Here is a 16,170-nt window from a genome sequence, read left to right on the forward strand (position 1 = left end):
TAATGCAAAAAAAAAAAAGGAAAGGAAAGGAAACCATGTCATCTGGCCTTGGCTTTTTTCCTCATCACATATATGTTAAGGAATAACAAAAAAATAAAATAAACAAACCCGTTGCGGTCCAGTCTATTCTGGCTCACAGTGACCCTACAGGATGGAGTAAAACTGCCCATTGGGTTTCCAAGGCTGTAATCTTTGTGGAAGCGACTGCCACATCTTTCTCCAGAGAAGGCGCTGGTGCGTTCCAATCGCCAACCTTCTGGTTAGCAGCCAGGCGCTTTAACCACTGCGTCACCAGGACTCCTTATATAAAGGAACAGTTCTTGTGAAATGCTTAATAAAAAGTTACCAATAAAAAGGAGAGGGAATGGCCTTTGACCTTAGTCCCTCTTTAGCCTCAGGAAATCCTAGTGGCATAGTGGTTAAGAGCTACAGTTGCTAACCAAAAGGTCAGCAGTTCAAATCCATCAGGCACTCCTTGGAAACCCTATGGGGCAGTTCTGCTCTGTCCTATAGGGTCGCTATGAGTCGGAATCAATGGCAATGTTTTTTTTTTTTTTTAGCCTCAAGGCTCTACAAAAACCTAATCTCCTTCTTCAGCCAGCTGGCTGTCTCCAGTTCCTTTCATCCTATTTTCTCTTATTGTTGTTAGGTGCCGTCCAGTCGCCCCCGACTCACAGCAACCCCATGTGATGGAGTAGAACACTGCCCCATAGGGTTTCCTAGGCTGTTATCTTTACGGAAGGAGCTCTGGTGATGCAATGGTTAAAAGCCACCAGGGCTCCTTCCATAAAGATTACAGCCCAGGAAACCCTGTGTGGCAGTTCTACTCTGTCCTATAGGGTTGCTATGGGTCAGAATCAACTGGATGCCACCTAACAACAATCTTTACAGGAGCAGATCACCAGGGCTTTCTCCCTTGGAGTTGCTGGGTGGGTTTGAACTGCCCACCTTTAGGTTAGCAGCCAAGCTCTTAACCAGGGCTCCTGTTATTCTCCCTTAACTCATCCCTACCACTCCAGTGAAATGACTCTCATGAGGTGACCTATAACTTCCAGGTCAACAAACCCAGTGGCAGGCCATCAGTGCTCAGCTTGCTTGTCGGATCAGCTGCAGCAGACACACCTGACCACTGGTCGTCCTTTATTCGTTTTCTTCCAGAGGTAATCCAGGACACCATGCCTTGGCTTTCCTACCTCGCTGGTTGCTCCTTCTCAGTCTCCTCTTCCTGATCTTTCCATGTTACCAAGCGCTCCAAGGTTGGGCTTTGGTTCGTCCAGTCTTTACCTACACTCACCTCTTAGTGGTTCCTTCTACCCCTGCCTTCAAATACCCATCCATAGCAGACGTGGATCTATGCCAGCCCAACCCTCTGTCCTCAACTCCAGACTTAGACACCTAACTGCCTAGTTAATACCTCCACTAGGATGTCTACCAGGCACTACTTACTTAACTAGTCAAAACTGAGTTACTGATACTCATCTCCCCTACCGCCCACTGGCCAAAAAATTGCTACTCCAACCCTAGACTTCCACATCTCAGTTGAACAGCAACTCTATCCTTCCAGGTGCTCCTGCCTCAAACCTTAGAATTATCCTTTCTTCTCTCTCTCATATCCACCTTAAATCTATCATTAAAACCTGTTGGCTCTACCTTCAAAATACTGTTCCATTGAACTGGCTGACTCATAGAGACCTTATGTATAGCAGAATGAAACTCTGCCTTCAAAATACCTACACCTTAATGGCCTCTCCCCACTTAAACTGCCACCCCTCACTCACGCCCGTGACCTCTTATCTGGACTGCTTCCAGGGACTCCTGATTGGTTCCCTGCTATTCCTGCCCCTCAGAGTCTACATCAACACAAGAGTTCCTTTGAAAACCCAATACAGACCATGCCACTTCACTGCTCAAACCCCCACCATGGCTCCCTATCTGACTTATAATAAAAGCCAAGGGTCTTCCCCCTGCTGTCTGTGTTCACAGCAACACCCCCACCTAGCTTTCTAACCCTTCTGCAGCTTCTTCTCCCTCCAATAACCCTGCTCCAGCCTGGACCTATTTATACACACTGCTGTCGAGTCGATTCCGACTTACAGTGACCCCACAGGGTTTCCAAGGCTGTAATCTTCACAGAAGCAGACTGCTGCACCTTTCTCCCCAGGAGCCAATGGCGGTATCGAACCCCCGACATTCTGGTCACCAATCAATCACTTTAACCACCGTGCGACCAGAGTTCCAGACCTATTCATATACACTATGTAATTTACTTTTTTGTTAGGTCTGTCATTGCCCCCTCCACCCACCCTGTTAGAATGTAAGCAGAATAAGGACAGGAATCTTTGCTTTGTACGTGCATGCACCCCAAGATACTAGCCAGCATCAGGTGTATGATAGGTGATCAAATAAAATTTCACCTAAGGAATAAATTTCTAGTGTCTTAGCACACCATGGAGACCCCAGCCTGCATGTGACCAGACTGGCTCCGCTAACAATCTAACTACATTCCTGTCTCTTAAAAACACCCTTTGCCCTTCCATATGCATCTATCCACCTATCAGCTCATCCACTCAGGATAAATGTAAGCATGTCCTGCTATGCACAGGCATGACAGACAAAAGTCAAAGGCAGAGAGACGAAAAACCAGACAAATACAACTCAGCCTGTTAACTGCCTTTATGAAAGGAGTCCTAGGTGCAAGAGGGTCATAGAAGAAAGCCTCCCAACAGACCAGGGCCAGAGAGGCAGCGGCTTTCAGGAAAGGCTGTCCTGAGCTTGAGCTAAGTGTTAGAGGTTAGTTAAGGAAAGCTGGTTGGGAGGGGCTGTGGAGGAAGAAGGAAGAGCCACTGGAAGCAGAGGAAACAGCCTGTCTGAAAGCACCAATGGCCTAAGGGAGCAGGAAGCTTGGGCAGCTGAAGGCTGCTCAGTGTAGCTGGAGTTGCGCAGGGAGGGGGCATGTGGAGGTAGAGGGGCTTCTTCCACTCGCCTCGCGTGGTCTGACTTCATCGTAAAGCGCAGGCAGCCCTCAAAGCTGCATACTCAGGTCTGCATTTTAGAAACCTCCACGTGGCAGCAGGGACTGTGGTGACACGGGGCTTTAAGAAAGCCTATCCAGATGGTATCAAATTTTAATTCAGAGTCAAAAGCTCAGTATAAATTTGTAAGGTAAAGAGCTCCGAGAATATTAATGCTTAACTCAAAGTAACCTGACATTTTTTTTAAACCATTTTTCAGGAGACTTGAAGGAAGAGGATGCCAAGGGAAAGAACCTGGAGGAGATTCTTAAACTCATCCTGAGTCAAAGCCAAATGAAGTGAAACGAATGCAGAAAACCACCATCGAGGTCACTCTTTAGTCCACAGGGAACTCGGGATGATCCTCCAAGAGAGTGCTCAGGATGCCCAAAGATGCACCCCATCCACCCACCAAAAAAAAAAAAAACAAAACATTGCCGTCAAGTGGATTCTGATTCATAGGGACCCTATAGGACAGAATAGAACTGCCCCATAAGGTTTCTATGGAGTGGCTGGCGAATCTGAACTGCCGACCTTTCGGTTAGCACCCAAGCTCTTAACCACTGCACAGCCAGGGCGCCCATCCACCACCATCCCCTCACATCTATTTTTCTTTCCGGAAGGTACCAGCACTCAATAGCTACTTGTCACTCTGGAGTTCCGGTAATCCGCTTGGCAACACAACAGTAAAACCTTTCTTTGTCCTGAGAGTCTGGGGGAGGGGTTGCCTGATTCACAGGCATGATGCCCTGCAACAACCATTTCACTCTGTGAAGACACAAGAGACCTTTCTCAATTGTCTTCTTTCACAACGTGCCTTGTGAGCCAAGCCTTGGAGTTGAGTTTGGTTTGGGGGACCACTGCAGGCGAATGGAGAAGAGCCAGGATTATTCTGGGCATTGATACAGAGCTGAACTTTCACAGGTAAATAAGAGCAATAGGTGCTCTGTTCTCTAGTTCCAGCCAAGCCGCCTTGGAATTTGTTAACGAGCGATCTTCACGTCTCCCCAAATATTTATTCTAGACGTTCGAGAAGGAGAAATGGAAATCAGGCACAAAGGGATCTTAGGTACTGGTAGCAAATGCCTGTTTCTTTATAGGGCAGCACTTGGAATTTGGAAAGTTGATTCAAAATCAAAGCAGTAAACACGCCTCTCAGCATTTTCTATATTTTATATCTATGAACACAATCCCCCTTTTATATATGTTGTTGTTAGGTGCTGTCAACTCAGTTTTGACTCAGGGTAACAACTCATGGAACAACAGGATGAAATATTGCCCAGTCCTGAGCCATCCTCACAATCGTTACGTTTGAGTCCATCGTTGCAACCACCGTGCCAATCTCTCTATATATAAAGTGTACATGTAGGAATCTCTTTATATATATGGAAACCCTAGTGGCATAGTGGTTAAGTGTTACAGCTGCTAACCAAATGGCTGGCAGTTCGAATCCACCAGGCGCTCCTTGGAAACTCTATGCGGCAGTTCTACTCTGTCCTATAGGGTCGTTAGGAGTGGGAATCGACTCGACAGCACTAGGTTTGGTTTTATATCTACAGATATATATATAGGATCACTATGAGTTGGTATCAACTTGACAGCAACTAACAACAACATATATATAAAGTTTATATATATATAAAGTATATATAAAAATCTGTGTGTGTGTATAAATATATAAACAGTTTATGAAGTCTAATCTACTTAAGAATAAAAACCTGAGGCGGAGAAAATGGGAGAAAGGCTAAATAAGGCTCCAAGTACACAGAGAAAAGTTCAAAAGGTAGATCAGCTATGTGTGCACATGTGTGCACGTGCGTGCACGTGTGCGTGCGTATGAATATACATGTGTAAGACTCGAGTACTTGATGTTATCTGCCTAACCTTACTCTGTTATCAAAGTATCTTCAGAAGCAAGCTACATATTGACCTAAAAGTCATTTATGAAGTGACTTTAAATATTTATTGAACTTCTAAAAGTGATACGACCCTTTGGGAACAAACTGTGGCTTTCGCTGGTTTGTTTCAGAATATGTGACGTAGGGACAGGGCAGGGTGGGCCTTGGCATCTAAGCACCAATTCTAGAATGTGTTTGAAGGGAAGTGTTCCTTCTGGGACCCTACTTCAACAGTGAAGCAATTTCCTATGAAGTTGAAAAAAATCAAAAGGTCTCCTAGGGGGTTGCGCTGAATTTAAATCTCTAGTCTCTCTAGGGAGATCTTTGTGTAGAGAAAGAAGGCAAGCTCATTATTTATGTAATAACAGGTTTTGGATCATTCTTTCAATCTTGCTGTTATTTTTTTCCTCTAAGAAATGGAATATTTGTCACTTACAGGTTAGGGGCGGGGGAGGGAGGACGACAAAGGGGTTTTTGCCTTTGCTTCCCAAGGAACGACCATCTAAGAACACTGTATACATCAAATATGACCAAGTTTTTAAATGTATATGCCTGCGTGTGTATTTAAGGAAAACTCAACTTGAAAAACCTAAAATTTGTGGTTTGGGGACTGCTTATCACTTCAAATAACTAATTCGTTTAAAAATATAGTAGGAAGCCTATCTCCCGAGATGAACTTTTAGTGAAATAGCAGACTAGCACACAAACTAAAGGATATTACCTGTTAAGAACGGTGCTGTACTAAAAAAAACCACCTGCATGAGGCCAAAAAAAAGGGTCAACACACACTCTAGAGCAAAGATGAGAAGATAAGGGGAAAGGAAAATTAGAGTACTAGAAATGGGACAATCAGAACACAACTAAAGAGAACGCTGACACATTACGAAAGTTGCAACTAATGTCACTTAACTATTTGCATGGGAATTGCCAAATGGGAACCTAACAATGTAGATAAACATATGGCAGTGGGCCCACGGTTTCCCTCCCTATGACTTTAATTTCTTCTCTCTCGCTGAAGAACACAGTCTTCCTCAGAGTCCCCTCTAATACAGTGATGCCTAAAGCCATCATTTTTAATAACCGTGTCATTTGATTTAAGATGGAAGCAGCAGCACTAGCAAAATAAAGTTGCTAGTTAGCTGAAGAACACACTTAAAGAGGAAAAAAAATCTGTTTATAAGCAAAAGACAAAGAACCTACCTTCCAAAAGGAGAGTACCAGGGGCATTTGGTGTTCTCATCTGTTAAATGGGAATAATCATAGCACCCACCTGACAGGCTGTCGTCACTGAGGACAGTGCCTGGGCCCTGCTAAGTACTTGGTCAGTATTACCTGTAATCATGGCGATGAGGCAATGCCTCATGAGATGAGACCATCTCTTGCTTTCCCGCTGGAAACGGGAAACAGTCTTGAAGGAATCACAGTCTGATGAAAATCTTGGCTGCCCAGCCACGGCAGCCCTATTTCACAGAAAGGAGTAGACTGAAGAAACTGCTCAAGATTTCTAAAATGAGGAAGCAAGAAGAGGCGGCCACGAAGGAATGTGTGTTTCTGCTTCATGAAAGGAGAGCCAGCATCCAAAAAGGAGAGATAAGCTCGTTCTGCGCTTCCCAGAGCTGGGTGTGACTTACATGGCGGAAGTTACGGAGGGAAACGTCTGTGCGGCATGAGAAAGGGTCATCCAACACAGAAGCACTCACCTGAGGAAGGACAGGCTGCCTGGAAGGGCACAGTGGGCCGTTGCTAAGTGTGAAAGTAGGCATTTCACCTGTCAAGGATGGTACAGAATAAATCCCCGTAGCAAGGCCATGCTAGGTGACGACAGCAACCACCACCACTATGACAGTAATGAGAGTTGCCACTTCTACGGAAACTGCTCAGCACGGTTGTAGCACTTTACATTTATTGACCCATCCAATCTTCACAACCATCTGGCTCCAGTCGGTATTCTGAATCACTCAGCCCACCTCCCTGCGCTGGAACCCTGGCAAGTATTTACCCCTCTGTTATGGATGGAACTGTGTCCCCCAAAAAATATGTGTTGTAACTCCCGACCCTTATACTTGTGTATGTAATCCCATTTGGGAATGGGGTTTTCTTTGTTATGTTAATGAGCCATAACAGTGCAGATCAGGCCCAGAAGTACAAGCACAGATGGGGGAAGACAGATGCCACAGCACATGACGACTGCCAAGGACCCGTGGAACAGAAGCTGAAAAGAGACAACGGCCTTCCTCCAGAGCCGACAGAGAGAGAAAGCCTTTCCCTAGAGCCGGCACCCTGAACTCAGACTTCCAGCCTGCTAAAATTCTGTGTGTTAAAGCCACCCACTTGTGGTATTTCTGCCACAGCAGCACCAGGTGACTGAAACATTCTCTGTCGCCCGCTTTATAAGTGAGATTAATAGTGGTACATACCTCGGGTGATAAAGATTAAATGAATTAATTCATGTTTAGCACCTAGAACAGAAGTGTTTTATACATTTTTTTTTAATATAAAGGTTTTTTCAAATTTTAAGTAAACTTTTAATTGGAAGGCAATTCAAGGAAGGTACAAAGAACTTTCTCTTGACTACGGTGAGCAATCTGACTCAAATTTTCAATGAGTAAAACTCAAAGCTTGTCTTGAGGGCTGATTCGCTAACTGAATGAAATTCGCCATGGAAAGTGGGGGCGAAGCCACCAGAGCCAAGAGTCCAACAATGAGATCAGAGTCTCTGTGCTCTTTGTCACAGCTGAGTATGATGTGAGACCTTGAAATAAGCTGCGCAGTCCCCCAGCCCTGCTGACCTCCCTTGCCAGCCTCCACGCCCGTCAATCATTCAAACTACACTTTCAGCCAAACCCGACTGCCCCCTCAAAACTGGACTTCACCTCATACGCACTTAGCCAGTTCCCAAACCCAGGCCAATCCAACGCTTTTGCTCCCATCATCCGGCAGCAACTGGCATCAACGCAGCCTAAGCCGCTCCGTTACAGATTCTCACAGAAAGAAAACAAAGGCCAGTTGTTGTCGACCTAGTGACCTCAGAGTAGAACTGTGCTCCATAGGGTTTTCAAAGTCTGTGATCTTTCAGAAGTAGACCACCAGGCTTTCTTCTGAGGCACCTCCGGGTGGATTCAAACCTCCAACCTTTCGGTTAGCAGCTAAGCACAGCCCAGGGACTATGATTCTAATAGAATCATAGTTAAACATTTATTTCATTCAAGCTTCCAAATCTACTCCTGTCCCCTCTCCTCAAATAGCCTATTGTTGTTGCTGGGTGCTATCTAGTCAAGGTGGACTCATAGCAACCCCATGTGACAGAGCAGACCTGCCCCACAGAGTTTTCTACACTATGATCTTTATGGGAGCAGATTGCTGGGTCTTTCTCCTTGGGAACCACTGGGATTGGAACTGCCAACTTTTTCTTTAGCAGCCGAGCACTTAATCACAGCACCACCAGGGCTCCTTTCAAACATCCTAGACTCCTGAGCGAAAAAAAGGAAGACCCTCAACAAGACAGACTGACACAGTGTCTGCAATAATGAGGTCAAGCATAACTACGATTGTGAGGATGGCACAGGACCAGGCAGTGTTTTGTTCTGTTGTACATAGGGGCACTATGAGTCAGAACCGACTTGAAAGCACCTAACAACAACAAAGACTACTCAAAAATTGGAATACAGTAGCAATCGGATACAAATTCTTTCATTTTCTATATGCCTCACACCCCTACACCCTTGCAGCAGTAAATGAGTGCAACATTTACTGATCTCTTTCCCTCGCCATTTTCTTCTCCTTCCTGTTTCAGAAAGGGGGCAAAATGCTTCCAGACCTCCTTTGCAAGGCCAAGTCTTTCTTCTCTTCTCTGTTCTCACTCTGGCAATGTGGCTTACACTTGTCTTCAGTTTGCTGTTCCACCATTTAATCCCGTCTCCCACCCCTCTTGAATCTCTCAACTTTTCTACTAATCTAGAAACAGGCTTACAAGAAAAAAATATTCTCAGTCCTGTTTCCCTCGTAAACCTTGACCCTTCCCCCGTTTTACTGCCATGTATCTCCAGAGAAGCCTTTTGTGGTAGGTGTGCAACTGGCTGAGCTACAGAAGGGAACAGCTGGCAGGTATCTGATACAGGTGCTCTGAACTACAATCAATGTTTCAGGTCAGCTCAAAGGCGCTGACATCCAGCACCTCCTATCTGTGACCATTAATTATTTTTCCCTATCTACATCGTGTCTTTAACAAACATAATAAAGGAAAATATACCAAAGAGGTTTATGCTATACAACAAACTGTAATTTCATTAAACGTTGATCTCTACTTTGGGACTTCTAGCATGAAGTTGATAGATTAGCAATACTAATACCACAAAAAATGTGTTTTGAAGGATGTCTTACATGAAGTAGGATCTTATATTCCACAGAGTAATGATTATGGTGACAAATAAAAAATGATAATGAAAACTGTGCATATATAAAGTTTAGAGCCTTATCTGATTTAAAAGTTACCACCTATAAAGAAAAATAAGCTTATAGAAATGAAGGCTACTCTATGCCTTCAGGGAAGAGGACATGGAATAGGAGAGAACATGACCTGTTTAAGGAGAAGCCAGTGAGGATGGAACACAGAAAATATGGGGGAGGGAAAGGCAAGGGCCAGATCCCACAGGGCCTCCTAGGCCAGAACTAATACATTTTTGTATACCACAAGACCAACAGGAAGCAACTGAAAAGCTTTAAGCCAAGAGCTAGAAGGATCAGATCTGCCATTTTAAAAGGTTCCTCTCATTGTTGTATGGAGAATGAGTGGGTAGCAGATGCAAGAGTGGGACAGGGGACAGGTGGGAGTCGGGAGGTGCTTCAGAAGCCTCTGAGGGAAAGGATGGTAGCCTAGGCCAGGGTGCCAGTGGAGACTGAATTAAGGAGACATATTCTAGATGAGAAAATCGGCAAGACTTGGTGATGCGTTAGATGTGGGGGAAGAAAGGTGTCAAGGATGACATGCTGGTTTCCTGCAGTGACCCCACAGGACAGCGTAGAACTGCCCCACAGGGTTTCCAAGGCTGTAATCCTTACAGAAGCAGACTGCCATATCTTTCTTCCATGGAGCAGCTGGTGGGTTTGAACCGCCAACCTTTCCAATACCAGCTGAGTGCTTAATCACTGCACCACCACGGCTATTATACGTGGAAATGCAGAGCAGCCCACCTTGTACACCAGACCGTTAACAGAGGTCACCTCGGGGAAGGAAAGGTGAATCTTAGCGGTTACCTACAGCAGAGAAGATGAATTCCACATAGTAAAAGGCAGACGTTCATATTTTACTACATAGACATCTGCACTGTTTAAATAGTTTATAATCAGCAGGTATACATTACTTCCATAGTTAAAGCCACATACAGTAAGTAGAGACAACCCATTTACCTGGTTGAGGATAGGAATGGCATTTTAAGGGGGAAGTAACAGCCTGTCCAAAGGCTCAGCCACATCAAAGTACAAGAGCGTATTTAAAGAGCATCAAGCAGTCTGGCATTCGCAGAGTAAGGAGGGAGGGTGTGTCCGGGGAGGGCATGAGGGGTAGATTAAGCCTATTTATAGTACAGTCAGATCCCAAAGGACCTTAGATACCCTGTCAAAGAAATCATCCCCTCAACTCCAGGAGATAGGTAACCATGTAAAGCGTCCAAGCCAGAGAGCAAAAAAATCAAGTTTTTATCTTAGTCTAGAGGCAATGTGAAGATTAACCAGAAGGGAGGCAGAAGACAGGCCGGGCAATCACCGCAGCAACTACTGCAAGAACAGAGCCAAATCAGGGGCGAGAGAGAAAAAGAGAGAGAGACAGAGGAGTGATGTGAGATTCATCACAGGACAGCTGAGGGGCTTGGTGATTCAGCTGGACATGGCAGATGGAGGAAAGGGAAAGGCAAAGATGTGGCCATGGTTTCCAGTTCAGGAAACTGGAGTTGGTGATGACAACTCAGGGAAACACAAAAGGAGAAGTGGGAAGATAATCAATTCTGAACAGGCTGAGGCTCAGGTGCCCCTGGGAGCAGGTCAGAGGGCAGGGCACCCTACAGGAAGTTGGATGTGCTGGTTTAAATGTGGGGAACGAGATCAGGGCCAGAGCACGTGAACATTATCACCCAGAGTAAAAATGTTAGCCTGTGGACGCAGTCTTACCCTCGGCGACATTTCAGAGGCCTTGAGGCAACTATCAAGAGTTGACCAGTTCCTTTTATTCTCATAGTTGTAAAAATTCCACATAATTGTTAAAGTCTCTGTAGGCAATGACCTAAAAAAATAAGTTGGAGTTTCTGTCTTGGTCTCTCTTTGAGCCTTTTGTTCCCACCCCCCTTCCCCTTTTGTCTGCCATTCTATCTACCCATCTAATTAATGTGTAATATAAAACATCTGTTATTCTTATTAAATATCTTGATATTCTGTTTTCACTGGAAAAAGCAAAGAAAAGCACATCCCACAGTTCTACCTTTAACAAAGCCTAAGTTCCACAATGATTTACCTACGTGGCTCTCCACTGATTTTTCTCTTGCAAAGTCCTTGACCCTTAATCAACTGGCATCCCCAAGGCGGTCAACTCCAGCTGCTGCAGCTTGAACCAGAGGCTCCAGAGACAACTCCATAGTCCTGCTGCCCCTGTCCGAAATCTAAGTCACATTGGACATGCGTCTGACCGATGGTGCCCTAGTTGGGTGGGAGGTGCAGAGGAAGGACCTGTTGGCAAGGAAACAGCTGCTTCCTTCCTGAGCAAGGGAAAACGAGGAAGGTAACAGACGGGCAAAGCAGAAAAGCAGCCAAAAGTTGCTCTGGCTCCTTCTTGGCAAGGATTTTCGGAACTGAGGCACGATTGGATATTTTAAAGTCTATCAACAGTTGACAGTATTGTTTGCCTGGGTGCTCGGCTGAAGTTCCATGGGGCTTCCCACACATTGTCTACATTTGAAAAACGTTTAAGTTTGCAGCAGTTCAAAGAAGCTAAGACTGCAAGGCACTGTCCAATCTCATTTTAGGATTACACCCAAGAGGGTGCACTTTCCAGTAAAAAAGAGAAAATAGCATTTTCTGTCTAATAGTGATATTTGCAGAACTTGAGAATTACTATTAAAATTTCATTAGAAAATGCTTTTTCTTAAATACATTTGCTCTTATATATTTAATTCTAAAAGATTTGTTGCAAACTTTTATATTCTTTTATCACCTCCCTCCCATCCACCTCTGTACCCAGGAAATTAAATATCCAAGGATTCCTGGGCAAAACAGACAACCACTAGATTGATATGCTCTAACTATATTTAAAAAAAAAAAAAAAAGCTTAATATAGGTAATATTGTTCTTTATCAAGTGGAAATTAGCAATCACTAAAAATAACATTAAAAATTCGTGTGGGCATGAAATACGGAATTTTAAAACATCAGTTTACTATGCTGATTAATTCAACACTTATATTTTCATCAGAACTTAATAATCCAATAAATAAATAGAGCTCTCGATTATTTAAAAAAATCAAGGGATAACATATGTATTGAGACATATTAGCAGCGTAAAGATGTATGCTTCCACACACTCATTGGGAAAACGTCTGAAAATATTACTACACTGAATTCAAGGGCATCTGCAGGAACTGCACGTTAGTTTTCTAGAATAACAACATTGCAGGAAATTCCAAAAAAGGAAAAGGGTTAAATAGGAAATAGCCTCAAATTAATCAACAAAGTTCAGTGCTTGCTCCAACTTGATTTTTTGTTTCACTCCCCATTGCAAAAAAAAAAAAAAAAAAAAACCCAAAGTCTCGGGGTGGGCGCATCACTTGGATGAAAGTTCGTCTACAGGAATAAATGGAGAGGTCGCCTGGGCAGGCGACAAAGGAGAGTCGGTGGTCGTGCTGACCTTCGCCGGCGAGTTACAGGAAGAGCCGGCACTGCTGCTGTTTCCATCCAGGGTATCCGAAGATACACACACGCTGGGATCTGACAGCTGCGCAGCGTCAGACGAAAGCATATTGGTGATGCCCTGGAAAAATCTCTTTGGCTGATATTCAGTTTCCATTTCACATTTTCTTTTTAATGGTCCAAGAACACTTGGCCTAATGCAGTTGATGGGGCTCTGGCTCCGCCGGGTCGTAAATCGGGTCGTCGGGCTGGGAATAGGGCTGGGAGGCAATCCATTGCTACTCACAAAACTTTGCAAGGATGGTGAAAAACACTGCTTCCCGATGCCCCGCGTGGGCGACGGCGCCGGTGACACCGGGATGAAATCGATGCGCTTCGGGGAGGCGGACTTCTCCACGTCGTTGTCACTCAGGCTGAAACTTTCCTCCCAGGAGTGGCTTATCTGCATTGCGGTCTGCACCTCGCGCTCGTGCACCGTCTCGCGGTTGATGAGGTCCATGCCCTCCTCCTGCTTGATCTGGTGTAGGCGGCTGCTGTGCATGCGGACGGGCGAGGCGGGCAGCAGCAGGCCGTGGCGGCTCGGGAACGTCGTGCTGTTCCGCCTGGCGCTCGGCGCCTCGGCCTGGAACACCGGCGAGGTGTCACTGAGGCCGTGGATCAGGGGGGCGCTGTTAGACCTCCGCAGGCCCCCGCCGCCGCCCTCCGCCGGGCTCCCGCCTGCACCCGGAGGCAGCTCCAGGTCCAGCTCCATCTTCTCCTGAGCCATGTCGGGGGCAGGGAGGCGGGGGCGGTGCTCAGTCAGGGCCCTAGGACACCCATTCCCCGCAGCCCAGGGCCGCCGCAGCCACCGCCACCGAGAATGTCAGCGGGCTCGGGCCCTCTGCGCATGCGTACCCCTTCGCGCAGGCGCCCTGCGACGACTGCCCCCGCGGCGCCGACTTAGTGCGTAATCGCGGCGCCGCAGCCCAGGAGGAGGGGGGAAGAGAGGAGCGGGAAAGGCGTCCGCGCCTTCCTTCCGCAAGCGGCTACTGATCGCCAGCTCCCGTTAACCTACGTAAATAAAGCAGTCACATACATGAGAGTATGCACATAAAACAAGAGCTCTGGAGGAGTGGCCCTTGGTGGCGTGAGAGTGTATGATGGGAGCTGGGCTTGATCTAATCGCGGAGGTCTTCCCTGAGGAAGGGGCAATCACCCGAGATCCGAAGAAGTAGACGAAACGGTGCGAGGTGGAACCTTCTAGGAAGCGGGAAGTCAGGGTGAGAAGCCAGGTGGTAGGCAGGAACCAGGCGGAGGGGGAGTGAAAGCATGGAGTGATGAGTGAGGGTTGGCAGGACAGAGGTGATGGACCACAGAAGATCTGGGCTTTTTCCTGAGAACAGTGAAAACTCCGAAGGTTTTCAAGCGCGGGTAAAAGAGTGACTGAAAAGCTGACTGGCTGTGGTGTGGAGAACAGATTATTGGAAAAGTAGACCCGACAGGAAACAGACCAGAAAGGAGGCAATGCCTTTTAGTCAAGGCAGAAACCACTGGACGGCACACCAGCCACAGTGTGTGAGCTGGAGAGAACTGTAAACTTGAGAATTACTTAGGAGGTTAGAAAAAAACAACACCTGAGTGTATTACTGTTGTTTTACTCACAGCCATATGTCCAGCACAAGTATATGAGCTCGTGGTGCAAGGGTTAAGCCTTCCGCTGCCAGCTGCTAAGAGAAAGGTCTTCATTCAAACTCACCAGTGGCTCCCCTGAAGAAAAGACCCGGGATATGCTTCTGTAAAGATTAACCTGTTGCTTTCGTCAATTCTGACTCATAGCCACCCTATAGAACATAGTTAAACTGACCACAGGGTTTCCAAGACTAATCTTTATGGAAGCTGACTGCCACATCTTTCTCCCCAAGAGCTGCAGATGGATTCAACAGCCAACCTTTCTGTTAGCAGCCTAGCACCTAACGACTGCACCACCAAGGCTCCTTTCAGTAAAGATTACAGCCTAGGAAATCCTATGGGGCAGTTCTACTCTGTCGTATAAGGTCACTCAGTTACTCAGTGGCATACACGAACATTTGTTCGCTAAGAATGAGGGATTGAATGAAGAGAAAGCCAATAAAGCCACACAGTTTCGAAACAAAGATACTGTATGTACTTGGCTCATGTACTCAATATCAACTTTGATATCGTTAAACTGGGTTTATATTCAGTCACTCATGTTTCTTTCTGCATTGTTACTATGTGCTGGAGCCCTGGTGCAGCAGCGGTTAAAAGCCTGGCTGCTAACCAAAAGGTCCGCAGTTCAAATCCACCAGCCACTCCTTGGAAACCCTATGGGGCAGTTCTACTTTGTCCTATAGGGTCACTATAAGTCAGAATCGACTCAACAGCAATGGGTTTTTGGTACCCTGTGCTAGGTTCCGTGCTAGGAAACAGTCCTTATGATGAGGGCATTTAATTTCTACAGGGGGAAGAGAGGTAATAAATAAATAGGGTATTTTCAAGTAGTGGTAAACACCAGAAAAGCTAGAATAGGGTGGTGTGATATAGTCCTACTGACCAAAGGAGAGGGCAATTAAATACAGCTGAGCTCTATATGACAAGCAGCAGCAAGCCATGCAGACATCTACGGGCTGAGTATTCCAAGCAGAGAGAATAGCAAGTGTTAAGACCCAAAGAAGGTGCCCCGGTGGTGCAACGGTTAATTGCCTGTCTGCTAACGGAAAGGTTGGTGGTTCAAACCCACCCAGTGGCTAGGCAGAAGAAAGACCTGGCGATCTGCTTTTGTAAAGTTAAAACAAAAAAAACCATTGTCATTGAGTTGATTCCAACTCAGAGTGACCCTATAGGACAGAGAAGTATTGCCGCATAGGATTTCCAAGGCTGTTAATCTTTACAGGAACAGATTGCCAGATCTTTTCACCCATGAAGCTGCTGGTGGGTTCGAACTGCTGACCTTTTGGTTAGCAGCCAAGTGCTTAGCCACTGCGCCACTAGGGATCCTTTCTGTAAAGATTACAGCCTAGGAAACCCTATGAAGCAATTCTACTCTGTCATGTGGGATCCCTGTGAGTTGAAAATCGACTCGATGGCACCCAACAACAAGGCCCAAAGGCAGACATGGGTTTGGTAAGTTAGCAGGAAAAGGAAAAAGGGTGGAGTGCTGTCAAAGGGTAAGGAGAGAGTGGGGTTTGAGGGCCAAGGAGTTTGGAGTTCATTCCAAATGTACCATGAAGCCACTGGAGAGTTTTAAACAGGGAGTCACGTTATCTGACCTATGTTTTAAAGGTCACTTTGAGTCCATGGAAAATAGACTGAAAGAGGGCAAAAGTGGAAGCAGAAAGAGGGATTAGGAGTTTGTGGCAACAGCACAGACAACAG

The 16,170-nt window shown here is 45.9% G+C and overlaps 2 protein-coding genes across 7 annotated transcripts in view; both read right to left on the reverse strand.

Moving 5' to 3' along the window:
- Positions 1-16,170, reverse strand: part of PIP5K1B (phosphatidylinositol-4-phosphate 5-kinase type 1 beta) — a 264,099-nt gene that overhangs the window by 177,649 nt on the left and 70,280 nt on the right. Inside the window, exon 1 of one of the 6 annotated variants that reach the window (XM_023539447.2) lies at positions 11,072-11,179. The exons of the other annotated variants lie outside the window; for them this stretch is intronic. The gene's annotated coding sequence lies outside the window, so the exon portion shown is untranslated. Of the gene's footprint in view, positions 1-11,071; positions 11,180-16,170 lie in introns of those variants that run through there. 6 annotated transcript variants of the gene reach the window in all.
- On the reverse strand, positions 11,108-13,682 carry PABIR1 (PP2A Aalpha (PPP2R1A) and B55A (PPP2R2A) interacting phosphatase regulator 1). Its single transcript, XM_010600018.3, has one exon. It carries the CDS (start codon positions 13,562-13,564, stop codon positions 12,713-12,715), a length of 852 nt encoding a protein of 283 aa, XP_010598320.2. The 5' UTR covers positions 13,565-13,682; the 3' UTR covers positions 11,108-12,712.

Source organism: Loxodonta africana, chromosome 9 (assembly GCF_030014295.1).
Source record: "Loxodonta africana isolate mLoxAfr1 chromosome 9, mLoxAfr1.hap2, whole genome shotgun sequence".
Lineage (NCBI taxonomy): Eukaryota > Metazoa > Chordata > Mammalia > Proboscidea > Elephantidae > Loxodonta > Loxodonta africana.

Bases quoted from the DNA above. Each gene is read 5' to 3' on its own strand.
- PABIR1 (XM_010600018.3), bottom strand. From the start codon at position 13,564: ATGGCTCAGGAGAAGATGGAGCTGGACCTGGAGCTGCCTCCGGGTGCA.